Source organism: Hylobates moloch, unplaced genomic scaffold (assembly GCF_009828535.3).
Source record: "Hylobates moloch isolate HMO894 unplaced genomic scaffold, HMol_V3 SCAFFOLD_8, whole genome shotgun sequence".
NCBI classification, from domain to species: domain Eukaryota; kingdom Metazoa; phylum Chordata; class Mammalia; order Primates; family Hylobatidae; genus Hylobates; species Hylobates moloch.
Genome location: NW_026652283.1, coordinates 38,639,990 through 38,655,439, shown reverse-complemented (window position 1 = coordinate 38,655,439; position 15,450 = coordinate 38,639,990). Strand labels below are relative to the sequence as shown.

Sequence of the window (15,450 nt, the reverse complement as noted above, 5' to 3'; positions counted from 1 at the left end):
AGGGGCCAGAGCCAAGTTCAGGTCTCTGGGAATGCAACAGTGGGCTCGGGACAAGGCAGGGTGGGTCCAGCCATGACGCTTGCTCTTCGGAGTGAGACAGGTGCTGGGGCGGGGACAGCAGCAGGCTGTGGAAGGTGCCCCATGTGTCCTGCACGGGGTCTAAGTGGCAGGTGTGTTAGTTCCCTAGAGCTGCCACAACAAATGGCCATGAACTGCCAGTGCTGGAAGTCAGAAATGAGAAATAAAGGTGTCAGCAGGGCGAGTTCTTTTTGGAGGCTCTGAAGGAGAACCTATTCCATGCTTCTCTCCAGTCTTCTGGTGTGGCTGGCAGTCCCTGGTGCCTCTGGCTTGTATCCGCTATTCCAGTCTCTGCCTCCAGCATCACATGGCCTTCTCTGTGTGTATCTGTGCATTCTCTTTTCCTCTTCTTTTTTTTTTTTTTTTTTTTTTTTTTTTTTTTTTTGAGACAGAGTCTCGCTCTGTCGCCCAGGCTGGAGTGCAGTGATGTGATCTCAGCTCACTGCAATCCCCGCCTCCCAGGTTCAAGCGATTCTCCCTGCCTCAGCCTCCAAAGTAGCTGGGATTACAGGCGCATGCCACCATGCCCAGCTAATTTTTGTATTTTTAGTAGAGACGGGGTTTCATCGTGTTGACCAGGCTGGTCTCGAACTCCTGCCTTCAGGCGACCCACCCACCTCAGCCTCCCGAAGTGCTAGGATTACAGGCGTGAGCCACTGCACCCAGCCTCCTCTTTTCCTCTTCTTATACGGACACCAGTCGTTGGATTTGGGGCCCACCCTCATTCAGTATAACTTCATTTTAACTCAATTTCATCTGCAAAAACCTTATTTCCAAATAAGACCACACTCATAGGTACCAGGGGTTAGGATTTGAACATAATTGGGGGTGGGGTGCATAATTCAATCCACTACATGTGGCTTGCATGGTAGAGTGGTCAAATGTTGGGCTTTGAGATCACAATGAACGGGGTCCAAGTACTGGCTCAGCCACTTACCAGTTTAAACAAGCCTCCTCGCCTGATTGAGCCACCTGTCCCCATCTGGAATATGACGAGGATGTTGACCACCTGGCAGGGATACTGGGAAGATGGCATAGGCATAGGCAGCGTACGCAATACACTGAGTCATGCTTGGCTGGTGTGATGGGGATCCCAATTAAGAGGCGGAGAACGGAGATGAGGAAGCTGGTGGGAACTATACTTGGGAATCCAAGCAGGAGCTTCCAGCAGGGACACCAGACACAGGCAGCAAGCTGGGAGTCAGAGGCCAGATCTCAGACCCTTGGGAGGACCCCTGTCCTAAGAGAAGGCTGATCAGTGACAAGTTGTTAGAGCTGGGGCCACAGTCCCAACCCCATTCCTGGTAGGAAGATGTCCAGGTTTTAGTCTGGAGTACAAGGCAGGATTCAACCAGCAGCCAGGGCATCTGGAGACTGAGGAACAAAGGATGGAGCTATAGCAGGTTAAATTGTTCTTACCTTCAGTTTGGGGAGCTGGGGGTGTGGTAGAATGGGTGGGGCCAGGTGACCTCATGCAAGGATAGAGGACACTGGGAGGAGGAGAAGCCAGGAGGGCCCCAACAGATTCTTGGTAAGTGGAAAGCTGCTTATGGGGATGAAGTAATGTCCTGGGAAGGCCATCCTGCCTGGTCCAGAGGTTTAGAAATAGTACAGAAAGGTCCTTGGTGAGGCAGGAGGGCTGACAAAACACTCATTAGACCAATGAAAGTGTTGTACAAGTCAGGGGTTTGATGTCGTTCAAGGACATGATTACTATAAATATTATAACAAAGACCAAGGAGCTTCTCTCCGAGCCTCAGTTTCCTTCTGTTAAAAAATAATAATAAAAATTTAAAAAAAAACGTGGGGTTGGAATAGCTGTATTCCTCGAATAGACTTGAAGTTCTCTCATCCAGCTCTGACAGCCTATGATTTTATGAATCATCGTCAAAGAAAACTTGCACAAGTGGGAAGAGCCTGCCAAGATTGGGCCTTTCATTCTGAGTAATGAACCGAAACAGCAAAGGCTTGACATCTGTTCCCATCTTTCAAGGGAAGTTGGACAAAATAATGCCTTTTTCAGGGAAATCGTAACCAATGGTGAAATGTAGTATTTTATGCCTTAACCAGAAACGAAGTGGAGAACTCCAGCCTTCCTGAAGCCCAAGGGAGAACACAGATCCAAACTCCCAGTGAAGGTCATATTGGCCAGTTGTCTTGCCTCCATAGGTATAGAATGCTGTGGATGTCTTGGTCTCCCGACCCCATTAAAACCAAAGAGCAGGAATAATGGCAGGGAGGTTTCAAAGGCTCTGAGAGGATCTGGGGGAAGGGCTGGCCAGAAGGCCAATCACCTGTGGCCATGTGATTAGCTTTCTCACCAGCCTTTGGAATAATCATTGGCTACAAACACCTCAGTCCCCCAGCCATAACTCTCTTATCCAACTTGCCATCAAAAGTCAAAGGAAGATTCATCACCACCATTGACTTTGAGGTTCTTCCCAAGAATCCACTCCATTTCCAGAGACCAGTTCCAAAGGCATTTTGAGCAATGATAACGACTTTGGAGTGAGAACAGAACTTCCCAAAGCAATATACAGTCAAGCGTCACTTAACAACAGGAATACATTCTGAGAAATGTCATTAGGCATTTTCATCGTAGTTGGAACATCATAGGCTATACTTCCACATGCCTACATGGTAGTGCCTACTACACACCTCAGCTATATGGTATGGCCTATTGTTCCTAGGTACAAACCAATACAGCATGCTACTCTACTGAATACTGTAGGCATTTGTGTATGGTAAGTTATCTAAACATAGAAAAGGTGCAGCAAAAATAGTATTATAATCTTATGGGACCACTACTGAATACGCAGTCCACTGTTGACCAAGAGTTAGGCCGCACATGACTGGACTTTGAAGGGACAGGACTTGGGGACGCCAAGTTCTGGAATCAAAGACCTTCTACATCTCTCTCAGGATTACAGAGAATCCTAGAACTTGAGGACTGAAAGGAACCTTTCAGGGTATCTCACTCAGGCTCCCACCCCACCGAGGGATCCTATCTACAGCCCCAGCAGGGGCTCACTCAACTGGAAGCTCCGTGACACCAGGGACTCGGTCTCTTGCTCACCACTCTACACCCTCCCTGATAGTTCTTTTTTTTTTTTTTTTTTTTTTTTTTTTTTTTGCTGCTTTCTTTTGTATGTACCCTGAACTGAAAGGACTCTGGGAGCTGGGGTGACAGCAGCTTGCCCCATTCCTCCTTCTTCTGCCTTCAGCCAGGCAAATTCCAACTCACACATTCAGACATTTACAAAAGAAAGAGCCTTTATAATAGGCTCCTCCTCCCTATCTTCCCCAGGTTCTGAAGGTCATCAACTCCGTGGACTCCAAGTGTCAGTGATGGGGTGTGGGGGCTGCCTTTAGAAGGAGAAACATTGGGTGGGCAGTGTCAAAGTTGTATTTCCCAGCTGCTCCCAGCCGGGAGCACCTGCAGAGCTGTCCAGAAGCTGCGATTCCATCCATACTAGCCCTTCCCTCCTTGACGTCTGATTTTGACTGGATTGCTAGTTCCTGTTCTAAGATGAGTGAAGTCTAACATTCCATGCCTTGGCCCTCCCCACCCCCACGCTTGAATCACCTGGTCCTCACCCTGGTCTGTGTCTATAACTCTGAGATGCAGCAGTTGCACCTCAGGTCCCATTAGCAGGCTTGAAGAGGTCAAGTGGTTCTGTTAGCAGGTAGTGTTAGCAGGTGCCCTTTAGTAAACAGTTTGATTAATGTCCATCTCCCCTACTAGACTGTAAGCTCCATGAGGGCAGAAGTCATGTCTGTTTGGGTCAGCTCTGTATCCCTGGTGTCTGTTGGAGTTGATGACACAACGAGTGGATGAATGGAGTTGGACCAAGTTAATGGATGGACACCTAGAGGCATTGCCTTGGAAAGGGGTTTCAGAGGGAGGTCCCCCCTTGCCAAAAAGGTCTTTAGCGGTTGTTAGGCCCCAGCCTCCCTTTCTGTCCTGTCCTACTTGAGGAAGGGAAGTGATAACTTAGTTCACGTTCTGAGATGTAAATATCCACAGAAGCCCTAGGGGCAGCCTCTCGGAGGGGAAGGTTATTAATTCACAAATATTCCAGAGGCTGAGATGGGGCTTAGGGATGGAGAAAAGAAGCAGAGACTCCGCCCCAGCTCCAGCCGCACTCAGGAACTCACAGGCAAATAAGCAGATCAGACACAAGGTCACATGGAGCACAGACCGCCATTCAAGCAGAGCAGAGCTGGCTTCATGGAAGTTTAGAGATGGAGGCTGTGAGGGAGGGTTTCTGGAAGAGGCAAGATGTGCAGAGGAAGGCAGACAGTGGTGGGAATGAGACTATAGGAAGAGGACATCCTAAACAGTGTGGGATGTGCAGAACATGGGGCTGAAGGAGGGACTGTGGTAAGCAGGAAGTGGTTTCATTGGGGCCTCATGGGAGAGGATGCCATTGGGGTCCTGGAAAGATGGGATGGGAATGAGGGAATCTAGATTTTTTTTTTTTTTTTTTTTTTTTGAGACGGAGTCTCGCTCTGTCGCCCGGGCTGGAGTGCAGTGGCGCAATCTCGGCTCACTGCAAGCTCCGCCTCCCGGGTTCACGCCATTCTCCTGCCTCAGCCTCTCCGAGTAGCTGGGACTACAGGCGCCCGCCACCATGCCCGGCTAATTTTTTTGTATTTTTAGTAGGGATGGGGTTTCACTGTGGTCTCGATCTCCTGACCTCATGATCCGCCTGCCTCGGCCTCCCAAAGTGCTGGGAGGGAATCTAGATTTTTAATCAGGAAAAGCTCAGACCAAAGAATTGAACTTTAATTCTTCTCCTTATTAAAATTGTGATGGGCTAAAATTTATTAACACAGCATTCCTAGCATTACCACACTCCCTTCTTTTCCACACCACACCACCTCCTATTAATAAGGGCCCTGGATTTGCTTCTTTTGTTTCTTTTCTTTTTTTTTTTTTTTTTTTTTTTGTTGTTGTTGTTGAAACAAGATCTCACTCTGTTGCCCAGGCTGGAGTGCAGTGGCACGATCATGGCTCACTGCAGCCTCTACCTCCCAGCCTCAAGAGATCCTCCCACCTCAGCCTCCCAAGTAGCTGGGACTACAGGCACGTGGCACTGTACCCAGCTAACTTTTTAATTTTTTGTAGAGATGGAGTCTCACTATGTTATGTAGGCTATTCTCAAACCCCTGGGCTCAAACGATCCTCCTGCCTCAGCCTCCCAAAGTGCTGGGATTACAGGCATGAGCCACAATGCCCAGCCTGCCTGTCTAGTTTCTCCCAAAGAGGGTATTATCTTTGCCCAACTTGTGTTTGGAGGGCTTTTAGGATACATAGAAAATCCAGAACATGGTGAAGCAGTCGAGAAGTGGATGGGAGAGGAAAGCCAAATTAAATAAGCATTGTGGTACGTTCTGTGTCCTCTTTGTGGTCTTGAAAGACACAAATAAAAAGCACCAGCTGTTTTTGAATATTTGTAGGTTACTGAACTGTATTTATTTGACAAAGCACCATTTTGAGAAGGGAGCACATGGGTTATAGCTTTAATAGAGTTCCATTCTCTGCATGTTTATTCCACCACCCTCTTCTTCAAGACCATGAGCTTTTAGAGAGCAGAGGTTAAGTTGAATTCATCATTGTCTCCGCAGCACCCTGACCTGGCCCTGAAGGAGGGTTAGTAAATGTGGAAACAGAAGAGCAGTTAGTGACCTGGGGCTGGGACAACTGACTTCACCCTCATCTCTCCTCCAGCAAGGGTGTTCTGTCTCCCACTATTCCGAGACTTTGCTCATAGTCTGTCTCTCTCTCCCTCTCTGTCTGGTTGCAGAAGGCAGATCTGGCCGTGGCCCCCCTGACCATCACCCATGTTCGAGAGAAGGCCATCGACTTCTCCAAGCCCTTCATGACACTTGGTGTGAGCATCCTGTATCGAAAGCCCAATGGCACCAACCCCAGCGTCTTCTCCTTCCTCAATCCCCTGTCCCCAGACATCTGGATGTATGTGCTCCTTGCCTACCTGGGTGTCAGCTGTGTCCTCTTCGTCATCGCCAGGTAAGGCAATTCCTTGGCCGGATGTCGGGCCCAAGGTTGAAGATTTAGGGGCTAGGCAGGTCCTCACCTCCTCGGCCCCTGGCACAGAAGGCCCAAGGCTCAGGCTACTGCTGTGTCCACTCCTCTTCCACTCCCTATGGCTAAGATTCCTTTGTATCCCTCAGGGAACATTCCATGCCTTGGCCCTCCCCACCCCCACGCTTGAATCACCTGGTCCTCACCCTGGTCTGTGTCTATAACTCTGAGATGCAGCAGTTGCACCTCAGGTCCCATTAGCAGGCTTGAAGAGGTCAAGTGGTTGCCCAAAGCTGCACCGCCTGAGCCAGGCTCCTGGTGCAGCAGACTCAGGATATTGGGTGGCCCAGTGGGTGGCTTAGAACTCGGAAAACAGGGTGTGTCTATCCAAGCCACAACAGCAGGGGGAACAGTGCCCAGTAAACTCACACCCATCCGCACATGCAGAAACACGGCACACATACACACATCCCTGTCTGAGCTCCATGCTAGCAACATGCTTGCACATTGGGTTATTCACGTAAAGTAGACATAGCACACCCTTGCCGGTGGGTGGTAGGAGGAGGTCACTAGGGGACAGGTTTCGTCCAGTGTTTGGCGAACACCTCGTGCTTGCCAAGCACTGTGCTCTGCACTTTACAGCCGTTATCTTATTTAGTTCTCCCAGCCTCCCTTGGAAAGGATACACCTGAGACTCAGAAAGTCTTACCACTTGCCAAGGTCATACAAGCAATAGGTGACCTTGCAGCACACGTCTCCGTCCGGTGGTCCGCCCCTGCCCCGGTTTGGTGGCTGCTGGGGCCCGCTCCCCACCCCTTTCCAGTGGAGGCCTCTGCCTTCTTCCTCCGGGCTCCAGCCCCAGCCCCTGATCTGGTCCTTTTTTTTCTCTAAATCCTAACAAAGTGCAAAGAGAGACTTCTCTGGAGAGGCAATTTGAGATCCAACGACTTGGCGTTTTCAGCCTTTTTTTTCTCCAGAGCCTTCTTTAAAAGCCGCCCTCCCCCCACTTCACTCCCTTCGGCTCCCTCCTCCCACGCTGCAAGAGACCAAAGGGAAGGCTGTAAGTGATGAAATGTCCCACTCCCCAGGCCCTGTGCTGTCACAGGCCTGGAGCTGCCGTTGCCGCCCTGCCTGGTGGGCGCAGCAGCAGCCGAGCCTGCCACAGAGAAGCCTTCATTTATGCCTCTTGTCTCTAATGGTCTAACAAGCCTTTGAAAGCCAGGAGCCACGCTCCAGAGCTCGCACCATGATTTTAGCGGCTCCAGTGGTCTCTCGGCTCCCACCCTCTCAGGCCTTTCCAGCATCTGCTCTGCCCTTTTGATGTAGGTCCCATCCCCCTCTCATTCCTGGCCCTTCACCAGCATGCCTACTTCCCACCCTGCCTCCTGGCCAGGAAGGTGGGAGTCTCCTTCCCAAGGTTAGGCTGGGAGACTTTCTAGAAGAGATGGGTTTCCTAGAGCTGCTGTAATGATAGGAGACCCCTGAGGAGAGAGGAGAGGGACAAGAGTTTTGGCCACCGAGCTAGGAAGAGCGTCAGAGTGCACTTGTCACCTCGCCCAACACCCACACAATGCCACTCATGCCTCTCTTGAGGTGGGTATAATTATCCCCAGTTTATAGAAGCAGAAACTGAGGCTTGGAGAGGTTAAGTCATTGCCCAGAATCAGAAAGCTTTTCTTTGACAGAGTTGGGCTTCACACCCAGACCGGTCCAACTTTATATCAAAGGTGACAAACGCAAGTACCTGCCAGGGCCAAAGGGAGTGAAGCAGGCGCAGTGATAGGCAGCGGAGAGTGGAAGGAACTAAGGCACCCTGGAGAGCTCACCTGGATGAAGGGGGCAGCTGCTGCTCAGCTCCAACAGGCTGTACCAGGCAGAGATGTAGGGCCAATGTTGCAGAGCTCATGATTTTGAGCGAGAGATTTGGAATTTTATGTGATGTCTCACGGTTTTTCTGTGTGGCCACTAGTTTAATTTTTTTTTTTTTTTTTTTGAGACGTGGTCTTGCTCTGTCATCCAGGCTGGAGTGCAGTGGTACGATCTCGGCTCACTGCAAGCTCCGCCTCCCGGGTTCACGCCATTCTCCTGCCTCAGCCTCCCGAGTAGCTAGGACTACAGGCGCCCACCACCACGCTTGGCTAATTTTTTTGTATTTTTAGTAGAGACGGGTTTCACCATGTTAGCCAAGATGGTCTCGATCTCCTGACATCGTGATCTGCCCGTCTCGGCCTCCCAAAGTGCTGGGATTACAGGCATGAGCCATCGCGCCTGGCCGTTTAATTTTCTATAACACCGGCAGGGTCAAGCACAACGTATCTGTAGGGTGAATGTGGCCATTTCCCCTTCACTGCCAGTGACCGTGCTGGCTGCTGGAGATCTGGACACAGCTGCCCACAGTTCCAAGAGATGGGGCCTGGGAAGGGTGGGCAGGTCCCCAGGTCCACTCTGGGGAAACTCCAGGTTGGCACAGGACAGCCCATCTTGCACACTGGCCTGGTCTGTTTGGCTCACATCAGGGGACCAGGCATTGTGCAAGGCCTTTCGCTGCCACCTAGATATTCTGCTTCATGCCTGGTGAGGTAGGAGGAAATAAGAAGGAGCAGAGGGTGCTTTCTCACCACAGAGAGCAGGACAGTTGGCACTTGCGACGGGATGATCCTAAGTGCCTGAGCCAGGAGGCAGGGCTGAGGGTGAGCAGCCCATCTAGCTCCTGGGAGCCACATTGCAGCCAAGTCTGGGTTGAGTATCCCAGGGAAGCGAGAGCTTTGGCCACAGTGGATGCCCTGTCTACACCTCCACACTCCAGCTGGGGATGCAGTGTAGCCTTCTCTGTGGAGAGAGTGTCTCCAGGTCAACTTCTAACTCCTATTTACTCTCAAGACTGGAGAAGCCCTTGCAGCCACAAGCTACAAATCCAAGATCCGCCATTAACTCCAGGTGACACCTTCCCTCCTTGTCCAGTGACCATCCCACTCCTCTTCTCTCCTGTGGCCGAGGAGGGTTAAAGCCTGGACGCTCTGTCCCACTGACTGCAGGATCCTCATGGCCTCCACGTCTGTAAAATGGGCACCCTGCATGCTTTCACCTCTCAGGAGGCGGTGAGGACCCCAGCCTATAGTAGCATTTGATAGCCAAGAAGCCCTTTCTAGAACCGGTTATTTTTATCATGATAAGCAGTTCCACCCCTGGAACTTCAACCTGTTGAAACATCACCATTGAGCCACACTTTAGTGTTTTCCCAAATCTAGAAAGCCTTTGCAGCCAAGCCCCAGAAGACAAGGCCACCCTTGGGCATCAGGGCCCACAGAGGTATGCCCAAGGATGCTTTTCCAGCATAGTGCACCACAGTTGGAAAGAGAGGACAGCTTAGGTGCCCATCAGTCAAGGTATGGTTAGAAACACCTGCAGAGTGGTTACAGAGCATGAGGTAGATCCAGAAGAACTGACCTGAAAAGAGGCTGCTAACATTAAATGAAAAACCAAGTTCTTGGACAGTATAGTGGTATGACAGGGGATTTTTTTGTGTTAAAAATATCATATATGTCATATATTTGTGTATGTGTGCCTGGTGCATGTAAAGAGCAGGACTCGGGAGATCTCATCAGCAATCAGCTTTATTTCGTCTCCCTCCCACCATCCAGGGTGTTCAGAGGTGGGTGCTCTTCCTGTGGCCCCCTCCGGCAGGGCCTCCCTTCGTGGCCCAATCCCCACTCAGCCCCTGGTCCTCCGGTAGCCTGTGTCCCCATGGCCTCTCCCTGTTGGAATTCCATTGCCTTCTAGGATGGGAGTCGAAGTCGGCCTGGGCTGGATCTGTCTTCTGCATGGGTCCATCTGGTCCAGGGGAGGCACTGTGGACCCAGCGTCCTGATGTCTGGGCCTGCAGGCCAATGTCGTGCAACAGGGACTCTCCTGGTCCCACTGACAGAGCACCCGTCAGCCCGACCCCTGCCCTTCCCACTTCCCAGGTCCATCCGCTCAGTTACAGGGCCAGGCACTGAGCTGCCTTGCCCCCTGGGAAGCCCCTCTCCCTCAGTGTGGTAGAGGAAGCGGGGGCTGTGGACACCCAGCTCTCCAAAGGCTCTCTCCAAAAACCCTTCTCACAATAGCCCCTCATCTCTGCTTTCTCCATCCTAGACCTCTTCCCTGTGGATTTTAGAGCCTCTAACCAGTTGTGGTCATTTCCTTTGAAGATCCCTGTCTCGGTTTGAAACCTTTCTTTAGAATTTCCTATTTGAGGGATCTTCCCGTTTCATGAAAATAAAATTCTTTCCACATGACCACTGGTAATCAATGTATAATGTAGTCCAGCTTTTAGAAGGGAGACAGAAAAGAGAGGTCACAACATCACGTGTAAAGGGCTTTGCACTTTAAAAAATGAAACAGAATTCCACTGGACTTGTCTCTCCTTCCAGATGCGTCCTCTCAGCATCCTAAAACCTCCCCCACAAATCTAGAGCAAATGTCCACCAGCCTGGGACTTTTTCCAGGGTCCCCCCAACCTCTCGAGCTTCTTTAAACATACATATCCTCAACTGGAACTCACGCAGTGAGCAAAAACTCCCTTCAATTCAGTAATCAGGACTCTTCCTCTTTAGAAGGCAGTGGGGGGCTTTAGGTAATCATTTTTTCCCTGTCATATATATATTTGTATATTCAAAGACAAAAATCTAAAAAATTATATAACTCATTGTTCTCTCCGAGGGATAGGATGCTGGCGTACATTCACTTTCAGATTGTATTCATCTATACTGTCTGAATATTTTATAAAATGTGTCTTCTGCTTTTTTTCCATTTTAAGGTTTTTTATTATACCCAAAATTCAAAAGCATGTTCTCACTTCTAAACATTTATATAATGCAGATAGAGCAATAGGCTCCTGAAATTCCTTCTGCTATTTTGATGCCCCTCCCCAGAGGTAAACACTGATATTTTTTATCTAGAGACCCTTTCAGACCCTTTAGTATGCATTTGCATATGAGTATACATAAAGCACTGAATAGTTATGTCTTTAGGAATCTGTTTATATAAGTGTGGTCATATTGTTCTTATTTTCTATTGCTTTTAATACTTTTATTGCTTAGATCTTCAACAATATGTGTTGAAGATCTTTCCCCGCCAGCACATCTCAAGTATCTCATTCTCTTTTAGCAGCTGCATAATATTTCACAGTACAGTTGTGGCATAGTTTATTTAATCATTCCTTTATTGAAGGACATTTTGGTGGCTTCCAGTTTTTTTTTGCGATGACAAACAATGCTTTGATAAACACCCTTGTGTGCTTCTCTTGATGCTCCTTGAGTGCTTTTTCTGGGATGGATAATGAGTTGCAGAACTGGGAGGCTGAAGGGCATGTGCACTTTTAATTTTACGAGATGGTAGTGAATTACCTTTATAACCAGAAAAGGGCACTAACAATAAAGAACAAGAAGAAATTCCCCTGCCCTGCCTCCCAGCAGAACCATGAGGATATTGGTGCTGAGGCGGTTGGCACAGCTGTGTTTGCTAAACCACTGCCTGCTGGGGCGTGGATGCCCCTTGCTTCCCAGGCTGACTGTCCCTCTCCTCCTGTGGCAGGTTCAGCCCTTATGAGTGGTACGATGCTCACCCCTGCAACCCTGGCTCCGAGGTGGTGGAAAATAACTTCACTCTGCTTAACAGCTTCTGGTTTGGAATGGGATCCCTGATGCAGCAAGGTATGCACCCTCTCCCACAGCCTCCCCTTCCAGGGTCTCCTTTCCCCAAGGGGTCTTCAGCCTTTTTGGCATCAGCAGAGCCAGCCCACACCTCTAGGGGCAGCCTCAGACCCTGATGAGCTGGCAGAAGGTTGGAGACACCGAGATACCCAGGTGTGTGCCCTTGCCCCAGACCCCCAACTTCCACCTCCACTCTGGCTGGAGCTGGCTCAGGGTCTGAAGCTAAGAAAACCACCCAGCCCAGGGCATGCCAGACGCATCCCTCACCTCCTGCTCCAGCTGAGGTGGACATAGAGCACCCTGCCAGCTGCGGCTGACCCCGCCCATGGCCTCATCACCACACAGTCCAGCTGAGCAAGTTGGGCTGTGGATGGAAGGAGACCAGAGGCAGGGAGTCTGGCTGGGAGGCCACTGCAGGAATGAGGTGATGAGACCTGAGCCTGGTGGTGGCCCTGGGAGTGGAGGGCAGAAATGGACTAAGAGAGCTTCAGGATACACTGTGGATGGGACTCCGTGGCCGCTTGGCTGTGAGGCGCCTGGGAGTAGGAAGGATCATGGCTGAGTTGGGGACTTCAGCCCGAGTGCTTCAAAGATGAGGTACACAAAAGGATGCAATTCTCTTACATCCTCTGGAGGGAAGGCCAATGTGCTTTGGAACTATCTGCAGCTACTCAAATATCTCAGAAAGCAGCGTACCTGCTCTAACTGCTGCGAGTCAGATGCAGAGACAGCAGGAAGCAGGAGGGCAGGCACAGGGAGAGGGGACCACCAGCCAGGAAAGGACACCGCCCCCTGGTCCTGCTGGCCACAAGCCATGTGCTCACTGCCTCTGCAGGTGGAGTCCCATGTCCAGAGTCTCTTATCTTAGGGAGTGCAGACAAGTTTCTGCTGTTAGAGTTTCACTGAGGGGCCTGCCTAGGGGGCAAGCAGGGAAGGGGCTTCAAGGCACAGAGAAAATGTCCTTGTCCCTCAGTCATCTGCGTATAACCTTCACAAACCCTGGTCCTCAGTAGACATCCATCAGCAAATGCTAAACGCATGAGTGAACGGCATTATCCCAATGTGTCCTGGGCACCCACTACATGCCAGGCTCTGTGCTGGGCACTTGAATGAAGGAGGAGAGGAAAAAAAGCAAATCTGTTCCACATGCGAGAAACCTCTTGGCCATGGCAGACGCCAGGGAAGGGACTTGGGCAGATGTCTGGCAAGCCCGGCAGAACTCACCAATCAAGTGACTCAAATAAGCTGCTCTCCCTCTAAGAGCAGCCGAAAGCCTGGTTTGGAGCAACCTGGGGAGGCTGGGAGTGGCCAGTTGGGGAGGGGACACGGAGCCTCAGTGTTCTCTAGCAGCTAGGAAGTGACAGGCAGCTTTCAAGGGAAGTGCCTCAATCTGTCCTTGCTATTAAGGAGTGTCCTGGAGCCTCACCTTGCTTTTTTGTCCATCATCGTTATTCGGTGACAGTTGGGAAAGACCTGGAAGCCCCTCAATGCACTAATAGCTTCTCCTCTTCCACCTCCTGCTGCTATTCAAAGCACTGGCCCCTGATGTATTCTCCGTGTGGTTTTGATTAGGAGGGAGAAAAATAGTTATGTATTTGAAAAACTCTCCCTTGAGTGACTTCTTTGAGAAAAAAAAATCATCCATATCAAAGCAGACGTTTTTCAGATTGCAGGTCCAAATATTCTGGAAAGTTCAGGAGTCACTTGCAATTTAAATCTCTTGAAAGCCACCTAGTTAATTACTTCAGTTAGAAGATGTCATCTCTATTGTGCTCCCCACCTAAGGTCGGGGAAGAAAAGTGATATATTTCAGCAAAGAGCTTCAAAAAGTGTTGATTTTTTTTTCCCCTCCTGCAAAGCACTGCATAGCAATCTTGTATTTGTATACTATTTGTATTTCCAATGCAATTTCTTCTCAAATTATATCGTTGCAGCACCACAGTGTTTATGTGAGGCTGGGACAGAGGAAGGACAATTCTTCATGTTTTGCAGAGGCCCAGAGAGGGAAAGTATCAGGCATAAGATCACACTGAGAGTTGGGAGCAGGATTCACTCAAGAACCCAGGGGTCCTGATCCCCAGGTGTTCTTAAGCTGGGACCACCTAAGTGGTCCATGGTTAGGCATCTGAGGTTTTGCTGAGACTGTGAAATGTGAATGTATATATTGTTCTAGAAGAGCGATTCTTAAATTTCAGCCTGCGTCAGAATCATCTGGAGAGCTTACTCAAAACATATTGCTGGTTCCCACCCTCAGAAATTACTGATTCAGTGAGTGCTGGGGTAGGGCCCAAGAATGTGCATTTCTAACAAGTTCCAGGTGATGCTGTTGCTGCTGCTCCAGGGACCACACTTTTGAGAACCACGGGTCTTGGGAAAGGGCCTTAGCTTTCATTAGCGTATCAGAGGAATCCATGACCCAGGGGACTTGAGCAGCGCCAGCCTGCATGTTGTAAGGGACTGCCTATCTCCTCTCTTCGCCCAGGGTCTGAGCTGATGCCCAAAGCCCTGTCCACACGCATCATTGGTGGCATCTGGTGGTTCTTCACGCTCATCATCATCTCTTCCTACACGGCCAACCTGGCTGCCTTTCTGACTGTGGAGCGCATGGAATCACCCATTGACTCTGCTGATGACCTGGCCAAGCAAACCAAAATCGAGTATGGGGCTGTCAAGGACGGGGCCACCATGACCTTCTTCAAGGTGAGACCCTCTCCCTCCTATTGCAGCACCATGAGCTGATCCTCTCCGGACCGTTTACTGAGCAGAAGAGGAAAGAAAGGGGGTCTCTGTCCTTCCCTAACCATGCATGGCCAATGGGTCAGAAGCCCCCAGGCCTCAGCCCCACCTTGTTTGGACTAGTTGACTTTGGGCAGCTGTGGTGATGTGGGCCAACTGGGTTGGCCTGAACACAAATCCTAGAAGTATCTGTGCCTGAGATGAGCAATGTGAATGTGTTATGATTCCTTAAGTCATCAGAGGGAGACAGGTAGAGAGAGGGGCCTGGAGAAGGGGGAAGGAGGGGAAGAGCCACCCAGACACGCAGGCCCTGGGGGCTCCCTGCCCTTGGCTTCAGACCTCAATGCCATCCATCTCGAGGAAGCTAGCCTGAGGTCGGGGAGATGGCAGCAGGGCCAAATCTTGAAGGGAGGAGGCTTAGAACTTGAACAAGTGTTTACAGACATTACTGAGCATGTTACACTCTAGGAATGCTGGTGTCAGCAGATAAAGTCCCTGTCACCTGCTCAAGTGACTGCTCTAATGGGTATCTGGCCATGATATCATTGCTCCTCCTGCTCTGTGAAGTGTTGGCTGGGTGCCCTAATGTTTTCCACTTTCTACTGGAGTAGCTGAAGGCTTAGGAGACTCTGGCTGGCCCTGAGAACCAGCAGCTGCAAAGATTCTCCCAGAAATTAAAGTAATAATAACAGTAGCTACTGCCACTGAGATCTCACAGTAGGCCAAGGACTGTGCTAAATGCTGGGCCTCATTTAATCTTCGTGACAAATCCTGGGAGGCTGGTACTCAAATTATTTCTACTTTACACGTGTGGAAACTGATTCCCGGAGCAGCTAAGTGGCTTGTCCAGGGACGCCCAGCTGGAGGAGCCAGGTGCGACCCAGGACTGCCTTC

General features: G+C 50.2%; 1 protein-coding gene across 3 annotated transcripts in view; it reads left to right on the top strand.

The window, feature by feature from the left end:
• Nucleotides 1-15,450, top strand: part of GRIK3 (glutamate ionotropic receptor kainate type subunit 3) — a 237,258-nt gene that overhangs the window by 200,744 nt on the left and 21,064 nt on the right. For all 3 annotated transcript variants that reach the window (XR_009214451.1, XM_032160273.2, XM_058442289.1), the window contains exons 11-13: nucleotides 5,889-6,112; nucleotides 11,702-11,820; nucleotides 14,303-14,520. Coding sequence is in view for 2 of the 3 variants with exons in the window: in XM_032160273.2 (XP_032016164.1) it covers nucleotides 5,889-6,112; nucleotides 11,702-11,820; nucleotides 14,303-14,520 (561 nt within the window). In the remaining variant the exon portion in view is untranslated. The remainder of the gene's footprint in view (nucleotides 1-5,888; nucleotides 6,113-11,701; nucleotides 11,821-14,302; nucleotides 14,521-15,450) is intronic.